This window comes from Callorhinchus milii, unplaced genomic scaffold (assembly GCF_018977255.1).
Source record: "Callorhinchus milii isolate IMCB2004 unplaced genomic scaffold, IMCB_Cmil_1.0 Scaffold2, whole genome shotgun sequence".
Classification (NCBI taxonomy): domain Eukaryota; kingdom Metazoa; phylum Chordata; class Chondrichthyes; order Chimaeriformes; family Callorhinchidae; genus Callorhinchus; species Callorhinchus milii.
In genome coordinates this window covers 1,170,903-1,187,563 of record NW_024704743.1, presented here as the reverse complement: position 1 = coordinate 1,187,563, position 16,661 = coordinate 1,170,903, and the positions used below count along the sequence as shown (strand labels likewise).

Genomic DNA, 16,661 nt, shown 5'->3' with positions numbered 1-16,661 from the left:
TGTGATATCAACTGTGATAGTTTCATTCCATTTTCCCGGATCCCTATTATTTACTAGTATAGCTGGTCAACAAAGGTCTCTCTCACTAACCTATTAAAAGATTATTTCAATTGGATTTTGTAAAGTATAAGATGATCATTGGCGTTTCAGGCCACAACCATCTTATGATTATTGTTTAAATAAACCTCTCTTTCAAAGGGTGGAAGGTGGAAACAACTTAAATACAGGAGGGCTTTAATCTGGTTCTATCTGGTACCGATATCCTTTGGGAAGGCTGTGAATGAGTGACCTATCCGCCCACTCTCGACCTTGCGAATAATGTTGCGTTTAATCTCGCGCTTTATCGCATTGTCGAACCGTCTCAAAGCACTTTCAAGGATTCACAGTAAAGGGAATCACTGCGTATTGCTAGTCAAATGTGACAGCTAATTTGCATAGATCAATGTCCCACAATAGTTAGACTTTGGACTAGTTGCACCTAAAATTATTGCTCTCGAATTCAAAACTGCAGCCAGGGGGCAGAATCTATAGTTCCGTATCAAAATAATCCCCAATGACTTTGCACAAATACATAGGAACAAGGAAAGCCTGAACCGGAGCCTGTTCTACCAGTTTATTAGTTGCTCGGATCTTTTAATCCCGATACGTTTTGCCGTACTCCTTCATAATAATTAATGGGCATTAAAAGAATAATCCAGGATATGACTGTAGCAAAAATAACCCCACCTAAGATTGTATTCCATTGCACAGGTCGTACATGTTGTAATGGCCCTTTTGCTTATAAGTTTGCTCAAGGGAATTCTTTTAAAATCTTCGGCATTTAAAAATTCGTTCCGAGCGCTCACATTGCCCGGTGAGTACAAGAACATGTTAAGACTTCACACGTGGTCAGACCTTGGATGCTCTTTCCTTGCTGGAAAAGACATGTTCCAAAAGACAGAATTTTCAATTTCCTTAAAATGACACGACACAAAAAACATTGGGTTCCACATCAAGCACCTAATGAAGTCCTCAGCGGGTGAACGGAAGTGCTGTCCGACTCCCAAAGTATAAAATGTGAGAAGATCATTATGATGTTCCAGACCACACACACCCTACCAGACAGGATTCTCCCTCCCGCCCACCTCCCAATCTAAAAGCACCAGCGCAAAAACGTCCTGAACAATAATGCCCTGAACAATTCTGCATCTTTTCCCCAATTAACTACCTGTTAATTGGGGAAAAGATGCAGAATATTCATTATCTGACTCTGAGAAAATATCCCTCCTCCCCTCTCGCAGAACATAAACCGTTGTGGGACAGGTTTAAGATTGCAAAAGGCGATTTCAGGAAATAATTCTTAATGACTGAGGCTGTTTTTTGGGGGTCTGCTGTTGTATTTAATAATCCAGCTTCTTGCTATCATTGAAGAATGGCAGAGTGGGTATTCAGCAAGGATGAGATCAAATGGGCCAAAGGGCCTTCTTCAAACCAACCTCTCATGATCTTCTCACGTCAGCCTTTACCTGCGACACTTTCCAATTTAAACCACAGGCCTCCAGTTTCTCCGCTAACACAGGTATAAATTGTTCATCAGAAGCAGTGCTTTACAGCTGACTGGTTGGATGCGTGACTCCCTTTTCCTTTAGTATCAGAGGTTAGGGTTGCAGGTACAAAAGTCATCATGATTACCCAATGGCCTGTGCTGTGCTGGTGTTATCAACTCTAATCCCTGCTCCACCTCTATATATGTTCGCCCATAGCTTCAACACATTTACTAGCCACATTAACACTTTTTTTTAAAAACACTTAAGCAGCATTAATTTACTGTACGTCTAATCTTTGAAGGAAAGGGAATGTAAAGCTTGAGTGGGCTTTAGGAGCACAATCTGCGCATGATCAGGAATGGATGATTGCTGAAATAAACAATGTCTAAATAACGTGAAGCTGACTGGTTGTCTGGCCAAACACAAGCGAGCCAACATTGAATGCAAGATGGTCACTTTGCCCTCCAAACATCCCCCCCCCACCCCCCACCACCCGACTGACATGAGAGGCTTATAACAACCAAGATCAGTAAAGCTGAGTCAGTAACATTTCCAAAATATCAATTAAAATAGGATCCTCATGAGCAACGATTCACAATCAAAGTCCTCGCATTTGATATAGTCGTGGAAGGGTCTCAAAGAGCTTCACAGGATTTACTGTAAAGTGCATTGACGAGGGATTTTGTGAGTGAACTTGGTAGCCAGTTTGCTCACAGCAACATCTCACGAACGGCCAATGACCGATTTTTGGCCGGGGGGGAATTGTCGGTCAGGACACCAGAAAGCTTTGCTAAATAATTTGATGCGAGGAGCGTGGCGGTTACTGCTACAAAGCACCCCGATGAGGGACATTAATTTTAATTTGGGTGTTTCACTGTAGTTTATCTAGTTTGCAGCCCACCCAAAAAACCTTTTTGGGTGCAATTAGCTGCATCCAGGATTGTGACACGCTATTGAGGGCCGCCCGTGAAACGGTTGATTCCCCCCCCTCCCACCCCCTTATAAACGAGTTTGGTCGTGATTGATTCCAAATGGAACGAAAAAAAAATGTACTCTGTGAAATGTAGTTTGAACAGACAGATTCTCTCAATACCGAGGAGCTCACAAAGTGAGGTACTAGTTTACGTCCGAAACACACAACTGCAACTAAAATAAAAGTTTTAAATATCTGAAGAGCATTTATATAAATAAAGGTGAAAGGAAACAAAAATTCCCTAACACCCCAATATATATGGCATCCCTAATACCAATCTCAACAGTGCAGAATCCAACTTCACTTCTCGGCCACAGCCTTGGCATTCTCTTTTGGCTTCACAATGTATTCTCTGTACATTGAGTAGAGAACTCCTGCAACACAGAAAGAGGGGGGGGGGGGGGGGAGAAAGAAAAAGGTTAACTTGCCCCAGTTTTACCATCTCCCACGATTGCATTTTTAATCCCTTTTACAAATCAAAGATCTGACCCTACGAAACATGTATGTACTAAGGATGAAAAACTACAGTTCTTGCTCGTTTCAGAACGGACCAATTTTAAGCTCCCGGCTCCTTTCAAATCTCTTCACACCCCGAAGAGATGTGAGACCTCACCACCGCTCTGATCTTCTCACACGCCAGTCCTCCACCCCACCACCTTCGCTTAGACGGCACAGGTCTGCTGCACCGTTCCTTGTACCCTCCACAAATGGCAGCCGCGCATTCAGCCACTGTGCTTCCCTTTTGTTTTGCTCCCTCTCTGCCCATCTTCACATCACACCTGAAGACTTTCCGCTTCAACCGTGCCATTAGTTACTTCGCCTCCCCCACCTTTCCGGCTCGGTATCTCGCCACAGCGCTGTTAAGCGCTCAGTGTTGTGAACCGTGTGAAGAGCGTTATATAAATGTAAGTAGCTGTTGCTGTTAAAAGCCAAAGATCGGAACTACTATTACCTATAGTCATTGCTCCCACAACACAGCTTTGAGCTGCCACTCGCATGTGGATGAGATGCACCGACATTTTTGTGTTCCCTCTGCTCTTCAGTTTGAAGAGTCCATAGCCCACCACTGCGGCAAACCCAGCTATACCTGTGTGTAAAAAAAAAAGAGGGAGCTTTGTTACTTCTCTACAGAGCAAGTTGGACCGTTTTCTCTTCACAACAACTTTCATAGGGCATGAAGTGTGGATGAAAGACGGTAGCCAATTGCGCACAGCAGCGTCCCACAAATAACCGTGGATCGAGCGACCGGGTTATTACTTATTTATTTATTTATTTGAAAGGATTATCGCCCCCGGAAAAGTGATCCACCAATCGACTAACGGCCGGTTCCTACTGACTGGTTCCAAACAATCTGCAAAGAAGTTTTATGTTTTGCTGCAATAATACAGTAACACCCAAAATAACTCTGAGCAGTGATTATAAGGAAGTGCTGAGTCACACGGGGTGAGTCACTAGCGAGAGGAACTGCCTAGTCACTCAGGGTCAATTTCGATGCGTCGCCAAAGAAATTCAGAAATAAAGCATTTTCCACAGCGTTTAGAAAAATCTAAAACTCTACCCCAACGCCACCTTATATTTTTTTTTGCAGCGCACATCTTAAAAGTACTTCACAAACAGACACCGGGACCATTCTATAATTCAAGTCAAGTGCCATCACCGCTCAGAGCAGTTTCGAGTGGCACGCCGTCATATTCGGGATCCAAGCAAAATGTAATAGTCCCTTAAAAGAAAAATTGGGTCACTCAGTCCACGACTGTCTGTGGGAGGGACGCTGCTGTGCGCAACTGGCCGCCAAGTTTCGCCCACAAAATACACTTGATTCACTTTACGGCGTATCCTGTGAAGCGTTTTGAGACGTCTCGAAGAGGCGATGAGGCGCTGTGTCAAACGCAAGGATTATTATTATGCTCATTCCCGACAAAAGTTGTAATAATAATAATCCTCGCATTTGGTATAGCGCTTTTCACGTCGGGAGGACGTCCCAAAGCGCTTCACAGAACCTACTGCAAAGTGAATTGACTGTATATTTGTGGGCGAACGCGGCAGCCAATGGCGCACAGCAATGTCCCACAAACAGTCGTAGATTGAAAATGACCAATTTATTATTGTTTTTGATTTTGGAGGGATTATTATTAGGCTCTGTGTGGAGTAAGGAAACTTGCCCAAGGTTTGGCCCTCTGCCTGGAATTGAACTCAGGTCTCTCACTTGCAAACCGAGTGCTCTAACCACTGAGCTACAGGACTCCAAAGGACTCCGAAGTAGCTTTACTAATGCCTGGTAATTGAACACTGAAACTCCAGAAGGAAAGTACGTGCACATCACGCGCACGTCGGCTTACGTCACTGTCGGGGTGCCAGCAACTCTACTGCGCGTCCAGCAATTGCTTGTTCAACATCATTGTCTCATTTCTTTTCATTCGGCAAAACAATAATTTGCATCTCAAAGCACTTCACTCACCGACCAGTGGAAATAATTTCTCCCTCTGGGCTATTGTGGCCGAGCGGGAACCTGAGCTGGGGGTGGGGGGGGTGGGAGGGGGGGGGGTGAGGGTGACAGTCAGGAAGATGGAGATTTTTCAATTGATCAGGGGTTTTGATGGTCGAGAGGGAGATGTTATTTCCGCTGGGCGGTGAGTCAGTGACTGGAGGGACTGACTGGAGGGCATGAACTTAATGCAGCTGACAAACAAGGAAATGGGATGAGATGGAGAATTTTTTTTCCCACCCACACAGAGTTCCTGGAATATGGAATCCCCTGCCTAGAGTGATGGTTGAGGCATAATCCATGTTGGCTTTCAAAAGGGACTAGAGAGATGTCTAAAAAAAGGAGTGAGCTACAGGGGTACAGGGAACAGGCAGGTAAATGTATGGCCAAAGGGAAAAATCTTTGGTATTATTGTGTGAGGTTTAAATCCAAAACGAGGAGACATATGAAAAGCAACTTACCAATAGGAACAAATGGGGACTCCTTGGATTTTCTGAGAAGTTTTGATGTCTGGCTGTCATCGTTGGTAAAAGTAGGAAGGATGGCTGTGTTGCTTGAAGACATGATTGCTGTGAACATTGAAATGAAGTGAATTTGAACAGTGAACACGAGTGATCTTAACAGTTTTAACAATATATACATTTAGTACAGAGACTTTTACATCGGGAGGATGTCACAGGCTACACTATGAAGTGAGGTGACTGTGTTTTTTGGCGGGTGGTCTTAAACAGCGCCCTAGACGTGTGGCAGAGTCTTGGGGTGCTTAACAGTAACAGAGCCTAACACCGAGCCGGTTTGGGGGTGGGGGGGGGGAGGTGGGGATGGTAGGAAGTGACTGTAAACACGCTCAAAGTAGAATATCTTCGGGCTTGATCTGGAAATAAAAGCGGAAGGAGGGGGCAAGGCGGAGGGATTGAGTGCCCAAGCTTTGGGGTATAGTCGCTGAAAGTATGGCCGCTGGTGATGGAGGGGAGGAGACGAAGGAGTAGGGAGAAAGCAGATCGTAAAAGTAGGGAGGTGCCAGCGGCCTGAACCGATTTGTATACGAGTGAGTCACATATCACGGGAGTGAAACCGTCTCCTCGTCAATCACTTTGCAAAGTTGGATCCCTGCACTGCCCTGAGGTATGTGTGACGAGTTGCTTGAGCACCTGGGTTCGGTTTACAGGAATATCTCATTGCGTAATACTGGAATAAGGAACAAGGAACACAAACTGAGTCATTTGTGGGGGAATTTACGTGTTGTAATTAATAGTCGAGTCATCGGGGATAGGTTACGCCACAGAACTACAAAGTCCCGATTGATTTCAAGAACCTCATAATTGCTTATAAATGAATTAACGCTCTAACGTTTAAATGTAATCCCTATTCTCTGCTTACACCCCACTCCACTACCCGCCCTTTTGCTGCTCTGCAAATGCAGACTGCGAATTCACTGACAAAATCATTAAAGAATAATAATCCTTGCGTTTGGTATCGTGACAATGTCAAACGGCCTCAAAGAGAGTCACAGGGAATTGCGGTTAATAATAATAATAATAATAATAATCCTTGCATTTGATATAGCGCTTTTCACGTCGGGAGGACGTCCCAAAGCGCTTCACAGAACACACTGTAAAGTGAATTGACTGTATATTTGTGGGCGAACGCGGCAGCCAATTGCGCACAGCAATGCAGTTAAACTAACAACTGTGCGTCATGTGTGTGTGGTGTGTGGCGCGTGTGTGTGTGGGGGGTGTGTATAGGCAAATGCAGGAGTCAATCTATGCACAGCAATGTCTTACAAACAGCTGATAGACTTGAGCAATTTATCTGGAGGCACTTACTGACTTGTTGCAACATACCCACTGACTGGCAATGAATCGACGGGCATTTATTTAATCGGGTTTCCTTCCTGTTTCACTCAACATTCGCACGTTCGAAGTTAAATCTACGCTAACCAAAGATGTACGCAAGAACAGACCGCAAATCTTCCAGACACATTCAACTCAGTACAGCAGGAAATACGTGACGAGGTGTTTACGAAGGGGGAATTTACTCGAGGGGCAAGATTTTAAGAAAAGATCCAAGGCTGCGGAGTTGGGAGGAGGCGGACCTTAGATTTCAGATCGGACATTAACATCGGAGGTCCCATCTACGTGTTCAGGTGGACATTAAAGATCCCGTGACACTATTCAAAAGGAGAAGGGAGTTCCTCCAACTAGGCTTTGGCCAAACCATCCCCCAAATAAAATTGGCCATTCATTTCATGGCATCCGGGTCTACCTACAGAAACACCACATTAAAACCCTGTGAAGGGCTTTGGGCCTTCGCTCATGTAATAAGGCAGTATATTACATACAAGAATCATCATGGAGTGAACTCAGAACGCGATACTTTCAACAGTGAAACAACTCATCAAAAGGATTGTGGGTTTAGGAGGTGAACGGCAAATGGAGGACAGAGTAGATAGAGGAAGCAATATTTCTTTACAGGTGCAATCGACAGGAGGAAATGGGGTTAGTCACCAGGAAGGAGGAGGGGGGGGGGAGGGCTAGAACAGGAGATGTTAATAATAATAATCCTGACATTTGATACAGCGCCTTTTCCCGTCAAAATATCTTTCCTACAAAAGGCGGTGACTGTCTCTTTGCAGGTGACCCGTAGAAATTTACCACCAACGAAGGAAGCCGTTCCAACCCATCGCCACAACGATCCTCGGGTGTGATGGCCCGCGCCCGTCACGCCGGGAGGGCATCTCAAAATGACCGGGCGCAGCTTGGCGAGAGCCAAGGCTCGGGGGTGGGAGGGTGGGCGGGGGAGCCCGGAGGGTGGCGTTGGGGTAACTGCTGGGGGTCTAACCGTAGGGAGCACTGCTCCCCCGCTTTGAGACGCCTCGACCACACACGATGAGGCGCTCAATTAAACTCAGAAGTTTCCCTTAGGATCGCGTGAACTCAAAAGTCCAGACTTCGCTTAAGACCGTGTCATCTCAACAGGACCCCCTCCGCCCTATGCCGAGGGGAGGGGGGGGGGGGGGGAGGGGTGGGGGTGGGGGGGGGGTCTTGAACCCACAACCTTCAGACTCAAGAGGTGGGGGTGATATTGAGGCTGACGGTCACCCTGACAGAGAGAAGGGCCTGAACCTAAACCCCCGGGTGTGTGTGTGTGTGGGGGGGGTGGGGTGGGGGGGGGGTGGGGGGGGCTCTGGGAGGGGTGACCTCACCTTTAAGGGACACACAGCAGCTGAGGTCAGACACACACACACACACACACACAGGCACTGGGTCACCCTCCTCACACTCAAACACCATCGTGTCTCTCTCTGTCTCTCTCTCTCTGTCTGTCTGTCTCTCTCTCTCTGTCTGTCTGTCACTATCTCTCTGTCTATCTGTCTCTCTCTCTCTGTCTGTGTCACTATCTCTCTGTCTATCTGTCTCTCTCTCTCTGTCTCTCTCTCTGTCTGTCTGTCACTATCTCTCTGTCTGTCTGTCTCTCTCTCTCTGTCTCTCTCTCTGTCTGTCTGTCACTATCTCTCTGTCTGTCTGTCTGTCTCTCTCTCTGTCTCTCTCTCTCTCTGTCTCTCTCTCTCTGTCTCTCTCTCTCTGTCTGTCTGTCACTATCTCTCTCTCTGTCTGTCTCTCTCTCTCTGTCTCTCTCTCTGTCTGTCTGTCACTATCTCTCTGTCTGTCTCTCTCACTCTGTCTCTCTCTCTGTCTGTCTGTCACTATCTCTCTGTCTGTCTCTCTCTCTCTGTCTCTCTCTCTGTCTGTCTGTCACTATCTCTCTGTCTGTCTGTCTCTCTCTCTCTGTCTCTCTCTCTGTCTCTCTCTCTGTCTGTCTGTCTCTCTCTCTCTCTCTGTCTGTCACTATCTCTCTCTCTGTCTGTCTGTCTGTCTCTCTCTGTCACTATCTCTCTCTCTCTGTCTGTCTCTCTCTGTGTCTCTCTCTCTCTCTCTCTCTGTGTGTCTCTCTGTCTGTCTGTCTGTCTGTCTGTCTGTGTCGATGTGTGTGTCACTCACCCGCTCCGCCGGGAGGATTGAGGCGCCGCTGCTGTCGGTGTCGGTGTCGGTCGATGACTGAGCGCAGCCGCACGGACCAGACCAGCCCACGCTGACGTCACGCCCAGGCCGGCCCGCCCGCGCGCCGACTCTCAGACGTCACCAGTGCCCGCCCACAGTCACGTGCGCGTGGCGCAACAGCCCGCCCCGCCCCGCCCCGCCCACCCGCCCGCGCAACAGCCCGCCCCGCCCACCCGCCGCCGCCGCCGGCGCTGACGTCACCGCGCAGGTTGCCGGATTGGGCGGGGCTTTGACGCCGGAAACGAAACGGGCGGTTTTTTTTCATGTTATTAACGCCCGAGTAGGCGGGTTTCACGCCCGATTGGGCGGGTTCCCTCCGCCCCGCCCCCCTCCCGCCTCTGGCTGTCCTGCGCGTGAGCAGCGAACGGTTTTGACGGTTTTTTTTTAAATATTTAAAGGCGACGACAGAGCAGAAACACAGAGAGAGAGAGAGACGGTACCGGGACCGCGCCTCAGGGCACCGACAGCACATCTCACACACACACACACACACACACCAACAGCACTCACACACTCACACACACAGACATATAATAGTCATATAATAATCATTTAATAATCATAGGTACTATAATCATATAATAATCTAATCATTTAATAATCATATAACCATATAACAATCATATTAAATCACACATAACCATATAATATCATATATAATCATTAAATCATATATAATCACATAATATTCATATATAACCATATACTAATCATATATTCCCATAAAATATTCATATATAAACACATACTAATCACATATAACCATGTAATCATTATATAATAATATAATAATCATAATATAATGATACAATCATATAATAATACATAATATAATAATTATAATATATCATATAATCATATACAACAACAACAACAACAACAGGATTACATTTGTATAGCGCCTTTCATGTCGGGACGACGTCCCATATAATAATAATATAATAATATATCATGTAATATATCATGTAATAATATAATAATAATACAATCATAGAATAATAATATAATAACATAATACTATAATATAATAATATAATCATATATCATAATAATATGGTATAATAATATAATCATTTATCATTATAATAATATGGTGTAATAATATAATCATATAATAATATATAATATAATATAATAGTATGATAATATAATCATAATATAATAATAGAATAATTATAACAATAATATATGTTATAATAGGACATAATAATATAGTAATTATAGAATAATGATATAATAGTGATAATAATATAATAATAGAGTAATAATATAAAAATCTATAATATAGTAATGTGGTAATATTAGTAATAATAATATAATATAATAATAATATAGTGGAGTCCTGTAGCTCAGTGGTTAGAGCACTCGCTTTGCAAGTGAGAGACCTGAGAGGGCGAAACCTTGGGCAAGTTTCCTTACTCCACACAGAGCCTAATAATATTCCCTCCAAAACCAAAACAATAATAAATTGGTCATTTTCAATCTACGACTGTTTGTGGGACATTGCTGTGCGCAATTGGCTGCCGCGTTCGCCCACAAATATACAGTCAATTCACTTTACAGTGTGTTCTGTGAAGCGCTTTGGGACGTCCTCCCGACGTGAAAAGCGCTATATCAAACGCGAGGATTATTATTATTATTATGATTATTATTATATAATAATGACAATCTTTGCATTTGAGACAGAGCCTCATCACGTCTTCGAGATGCGACGTTTCAAAGCGCTTCACGGGATACGCTGTCGAGCGTAGTGACGGCACTTTGTGGACGAACCGCCCATCGCGTTCAGCGACGTCCCCACAAACAGTCGTGGTTTGAAGTGACCAAATTATTATCATTATTATTATTATTATTTTTTTTTGAAGGGATTTATTACTGTGAGGTAAACCTGAGACCCCGACCGGGACCGCCCGCCTTCTCCCACCTCCGCCACATTGCCCGTCCACCGCTCGTACCTCACCCCAAACGCAGCCGAAACGCTCGTGCATTGCGCTTGTCACCTCGCGCCTGGATTACCCCTCCAACGCTCTGCTCTCCGGTCTCCCCTCCCTGTCCTGTCCTGTCCTTTCCGACCTCCTCACTCCCCCCAATCCACCACCCGGTCAGCGCCTCCGCTCGACTGGCCCCCGGCTCCTGCTCGTCCCTCGGCCCCTCCGCCCCACCGTCGGAGGTGGCGCTCTCCGCCGCTACTGCCCCGACGTTCTGGAACGCTCTCCCTCAATCGCTCCTCTCTCCCCTCTTTCAAGTCCCGCCTGAAAACCTTCCTCTCCGACCGGAAGAATGGTCCAAAAAGAAAAGAAATCTTGACCTGTAACCCAATCTCCTTGCCCACGTCTCCCTTCGCAGTGGCCCGTACCTGAAAGAAAGAAAGGTCCCTGTCACCCCCACCCGCTGCTCCTGAGGGGCCCTGAAACAGAAAGGGAAAAAGAAACACGGTGAACTCGAACCAGACCCTGAAAAGGGTTAAGCTACGAGGAAAGGCGGCGTAAGCTTGGATTGTATTCCCTTGAGTTTGGAAGGTTGAGGGGTGATTTGGTTGAGGTGTTTAAGACGATGAAGGGATTCGATAAGGTATTTCACGTAGAATTACACAGAATATGCAGCACAGAAACAGGCCATTCTATGCCGGTGTTTACGCTCCACATGAGCCCCCTCCTGCCCTTCCTCAACTAAGCCTTCAAGCCTAACCTTCTATTCCCTTCTCCCTTATGTACGTATCTCGCTACCCCGTAAACATCTATGCTGCTTGCCTCAATTACTCCTTGTGGTAGCGAGTTCCACATACCCACCACTGAAGATGTAAAGATGTTTCTTCTGACTTACCTATTTTGACTATTTTGCATTGATGGCTTCTGGTTTTGGTCTGCCCCACAGGAGGAAACATCTTCCCTATGTCTACCCTATCAAAACCTTTCGTATTTTTAATGACCTCTATTAGGTCACCCACCCCTTACCCACCTCTGTTCAAGAGGAAAGAGTCCAAGGTTGTTCAGCTTTTCCTGATAGGTATGACCTTGCAGTTCCAAAGCATCCTTGTAAACCTCCTTTGCACCTTCCTCAGTGCCTCTATATCCTTTCTATATAATATGGGGACCAGAACTATACACAGTGCTCCAAGTGTGGTCTAACCAAGTATACGTTTAGCATAACTTCCCTGCATTTCATTTCTATTCTTCTAGAAATGAACCCCCACATTTCTATCCCGCTAGAAATGAACCCAACACTTGGTTTGCTTTGTTATATGGCCTTATTAACCTGCGTCGCTACCTTTAGCGATTTGTGTATCTGTACCCCTAGATTACCCTTTGCTCCTCTATCCCGCTTAGATTCTTATTTTCCGGGCAGTATGTGATCTCCTTCTTCCTCCTACCAAAAATGTACCACCTCACGCTTATCTACATTGAAATTCGTTTGCCAATTAAATGGCCACTCAGGAAGTTTGTTGATGTCTTGTAATTTGTTGCAGTCCTCCTCGCCCCCTCCAATTTGGTGTCATCCGCAAGTTTTGAAAATGTACCTTCGATCCCCGAGTCCAAATAGTTAATATAAATGGTGTATTATAACATTATAATAATAAAACACTCTAATGCCGTCCGTTTGCTCGGCGCCCGGCCTAAACTGAGCTCTCGGTAAGTGCTGTACTATTCAAAATTAACAATTTTTAATATCTTAAACATATCGACACGGTCAGGAAATCTACTGATATATCGATCCGGGTCATTTCACAAAATGAGTCTTGTCAGTAGCACCGATCAACCCGTCATCATTTTCGGCAGAAATTCACCAAATTTCTCTGCGACTTTCCATAAAATTTATCAAACGCCCCTCAATATTTGGCAAATATTTCCGCACTTTGCTATTGGGTCAGGGCATGACGCGGGTCATGACTGACTGACGCACAATGGCCCCAATGCATCACAAAGCGAAGCGGACGGGTCACACATCGGTATAAAAAAGCTGCTCCACAACGCCACCGGCAGTCAAGAGACACGGTTGAAGCTGAATCATGGCGAGGGGTCGTTCCCACAGGAGGAAATCAGGAAAGGGACGGAAACTTGGGAAAAAGCGAGGACATCGCCGCCATCACCGCCATCACCGCCGACGACGAAGTGGGAAACGGAGGCCGCTACAACCGTAAACAACAGCCAGAACATTGAGAGCAATGGACAACAAGACACATTTTGGACCCAACACATGTCTTCCTCTCCTCCCGAGGGATCAAGAGTAGAGTCTTGACTACCATGAACAAACAAACACTGCACCCCAAGTCCTGTCTCGTCTTCTATCCTCACTGTGAGACTGTCTCCCCAACCCCCCCCAATCCTCCGTGGGACCCTCGTGTCCACTACTCCTCCTCATACCTTGTTGATTTGTTGTCAGTGAATAAAAGCCTCAGCAAATGATGCTTGAAAAAACAATGTGTGTTTACAGTTTCTTAAGACATTTGACTTAAACACCAGATGAGATACTGTAGATTTGTTAATGAGATGTTAATGATCGCCGGTAATAAATCAATGTGGTGGAATTTCTTCTGCATTAACTGGGCTAAACAAGGGAGGTACAGGAGGCCATTTGAGCCAATGTGCCTATGTCGGCTCTTTGGAAGATCTACCCAATCAGTCCCACTCCCCCGCTCTTTCCCCGTACCCCTGTAAATGTTTTCTTTTCAAGTACCTATCTAATTCTGTTACTGGATCTGTTTGCACCACCCTTTATTATTATTTAGTGTGGTGACTGTGACCCTTCGGGGGAACGATATAATAATTATTGTGTTTGATAAAAGCGCCTTATCGTGTGGTTGAGAGGTCTCAAAGTGCTTCAGAGTATGTTTGACTATATTTTGTGGGCGAAACGTTGGTAGCCAATCGCACCGAGCAGTGTCCTGCAAGCAACCGAGAGACCCGGGTTCGATCCCCGGGCAGGGGGGGAAATGTTGGGCAGGTTTCCTTACTCCACACACCTCTGTTTACCGAGCAGTAATTCGGAACCCGGTTGTTATTCGATTGGCGGATCCGTTTTTCTGGGCGTACTAATCCCTTCAAAAAATAATAATAATAATAATAATTTGGTCGCTCAATGCACGGCTGTTTGGGGGGGTGGGGGGGACGCTGCTGTGCGCAACCGGCCGCCGCGTTTCGCCCACAAAACACAAAGTCGATTCGCTTTACGGTACATTCTGTGAAGCGCTTTGAGACGTCGCGAAGACGGGATAAGGCGCCCGTATCAAATGCCGGGATCGTTGTTAAAAAAAAGTCAAGGCTTGGCCTTATAAGGTCATGAATTGTAACCGTGGGCGATAGCTTGGACAGGGACGAGCACCTTATAAGGTCACGGTTGACCAAATAAATGGCCCCCACATCACAATGGGAGCGTGGACGCCCCAACCCGGGCATCAGTATAAAAAGGTCAGAGGTTTCCCTCAAACAGCAGTCAAGAGACACGGTTGAAGCTGAATCATGGCGAGGGGTCGTTCCCACAGGAGGAAATCAGGAAAGGGACGGAAACTTGGGAAAAAGCGAGGACATCGCCGCCATCACCGCCATCACCGCCGACGACGAAGTGGAAAACGGAGGCCGCTACAACCGTAAACAACAGCCAGAACATTGAGAGCAATGGACAACAAGACACATTTTGGACCCAACACATGTCTTCCTCTCCTCCCGAGGGATCAAGAGTAGAGTCTTGACTACCATGAACAAACAAACACTGCACCCCAAGTCCTGTCTCGTCTTCTATCCTCACTGTGAGACTGTCTCCCCAACCCCCCCCAATCCTCCGTGGGACTCCCACTCCTCCTCCTCCTCCTCGTCCTCCTCCTCGTCCTCCTCCTCGTCCTCATACCTTGTTGATTTGTTGTCAGTGAATAAAAGCCTCAGCAAATGATGCTTTGAAAAAAAAAAGTTGTGTTTAGATTTTCTTAAGCAACAAACGAGCAACAAAATTATATTTGCAAAGCGCCTTTCACCTCGGGAAGACGACCCGCGGCGCTAAACGCTTTGGCTTAAGTGCCGTACGAGATACCGTGGACTTGTTAATGGAGTGTTCGCAGTCGAAGCGATGAACGTCACTGATTAACCAGCTTATCCATTAAGTTTTTTCTTATCCATTATCCGGGGCTGTAACAAGCGGAAGTCGTTAATTCAAATGCTATGCGGCGAATAATAATAATAATGCGATAATAATCCTTACATTGGGTACAGAGCCTTTAACACTTTGTTCAGAGGTCTGCGCTTCACAGAACACAGCGCAAAGAAAGAAGTGATTTTACACGTTCAAAGTCTCGAAACGCTTCACTCCGATTGCTATCAGCGACGTTCAGCACTCGGGGACACTACGCTGTGTGAGGGGGGCCGCATAAGTGCAAGTTGTTGTTAAATTACCCACTATTTTTTTTGTTGAGGGGCAGGGAAAACACGAGGGAAATTATTGAAATGATTTCAATAATGGTTTCAGACCATAACAGCTCACCTTCACCCCCCCCCCACCCCCACCCCCTCTTCTGTGACCGTTACCCCATCACCTTTTCTCTCTCTGGTCTGCCTGTTTCGTTGCATTTTTTTTCCCCCCCCCCCACTTTGTTTTGCATCATCAAAACCCATCATTGCCTGTCTTCTACTCCATTTTCTCCTTTGCTTTCCCTTGTCCTGCCTCCTCCTTCCTCACTGTTCGCCCTTAAAATAAGCCTCTCCCTCCCAACATGTCCCAGTTCTGATGAACAGTCGTGGACCCGTAACGTTGACTCGCTTTCCTTTCTCCGTAGATGCTGCCTGACCTGCCGAGTGCTCCCGGCGACTTCCCTTCTCTTCTCCCCCTAAGCGATGCGGAAATCTTTCACATCCACCTGAACAGGCACAGATGGGGAGCTTGGTTTCATGTCTCATCCAAAAGATAGCGCCTCTGGACAATGCAGCACTCCCTCCCTCCCTCTCTCCCTCCCTCTCTCTCTCTCTCTGACGTCTCTCAGAGCGTCAGCCTGGACCGTGAGCTCAAAGTCGCTGAGGTGGCGGTTTGAACCCATAACCTCCCGTCTCGGAGCGAGAGTGCTACCAGTCCGACACGCCTGTATCAGAGCATCTGAGATGCTTGCAACGTGTTTACCAATACAGTATTAATAATCATCCTTGCGTTTGACGCAGCGCCTTATCGCAGCGTCGGGACCGCTCAAGTCTCGGTCCCTCTGACTCCCTCCCTCCCTCCCCGCAGGAGCTCCCTGGCTCAAGCCCTCTGCCTCACCCCTACTTTGCACGCTGGGGTTCTCCCAGGCCTTGCCATCACTTTGCCGGAATCCCTGGGGCCGAAGTTGCCCTGTCGTGAATTCGGCAACAACCTGAGCAAGAACAACGTCACCTTGTGAAACAGATCGGCTCGTCAGGGAAACAAACACAGCCGTTAATCCAACACGCTTCTCCAGTCACTGCCAGCATCAGCAATTGTCGAGTATAATAATGATATAGCCCGCCCCTGCATTTCATACAGCGCCTGGTCACGCCTTCGAGAACGGCTCAAAGTGCTTCACGGGATATGCTGTAAAGGGTAGCGACTGTATTTTGTGGGTGAAACGTGGCAGCCGATTGCGCACAGCGGTGCCCCACAAACCGTCGTGGATTGTATATGCT

The 16,661-nt window shown here is 46.5% G+C and overlaps 1 protein-coding gene across 2 annotated transcripts; it reads right to left on the bottom strand.

The window, feature by feature from the left end:
* Nucleotides 1–2,513: 2,513 nt before the first annotated feature.
* On the bottom strand, nucleotides 2,514–9,176 carry higd1a (HIG1 hypoxia inducible domain family, member 1A). 2 transcript variants are annotated; one of them, XM_007908250.2, is made up of 4 exons: nucleotides 8,986–9,176; nucleotides 5,446–5,553; nucleotides 3,452–3,586; nucleotides 2,514–2,873 (listed from the first exon to the last, which is right to left on the bottom strand). In XM_007908250.2, exons 2-4 carry the CDS (start codon nucleotides 5,546–5,548, stop codon nucleotides 2,800–2,802), a joined length of 312 nt encoding a protein of 103 aa, XP_007906441.1. In that variant the 5' UTR covers nucleotides 5,549–5,553; nucleotides 8,986–9,176; the 3' UTR covers nucleotides 2,514–2,799. The 2 variants fall into 2 exon arrangements, with proteins under 2 accessions (XP_007906441.1, XP_042188259.1); XM_042332325.1 differs by lacking the exon at nucleotides 8,986–9,176 and adding an exon at nucleotides 8,190–8,282.
* Nucleotides 9,177–16,661: the final 7,485 nt, after the last annotated feature.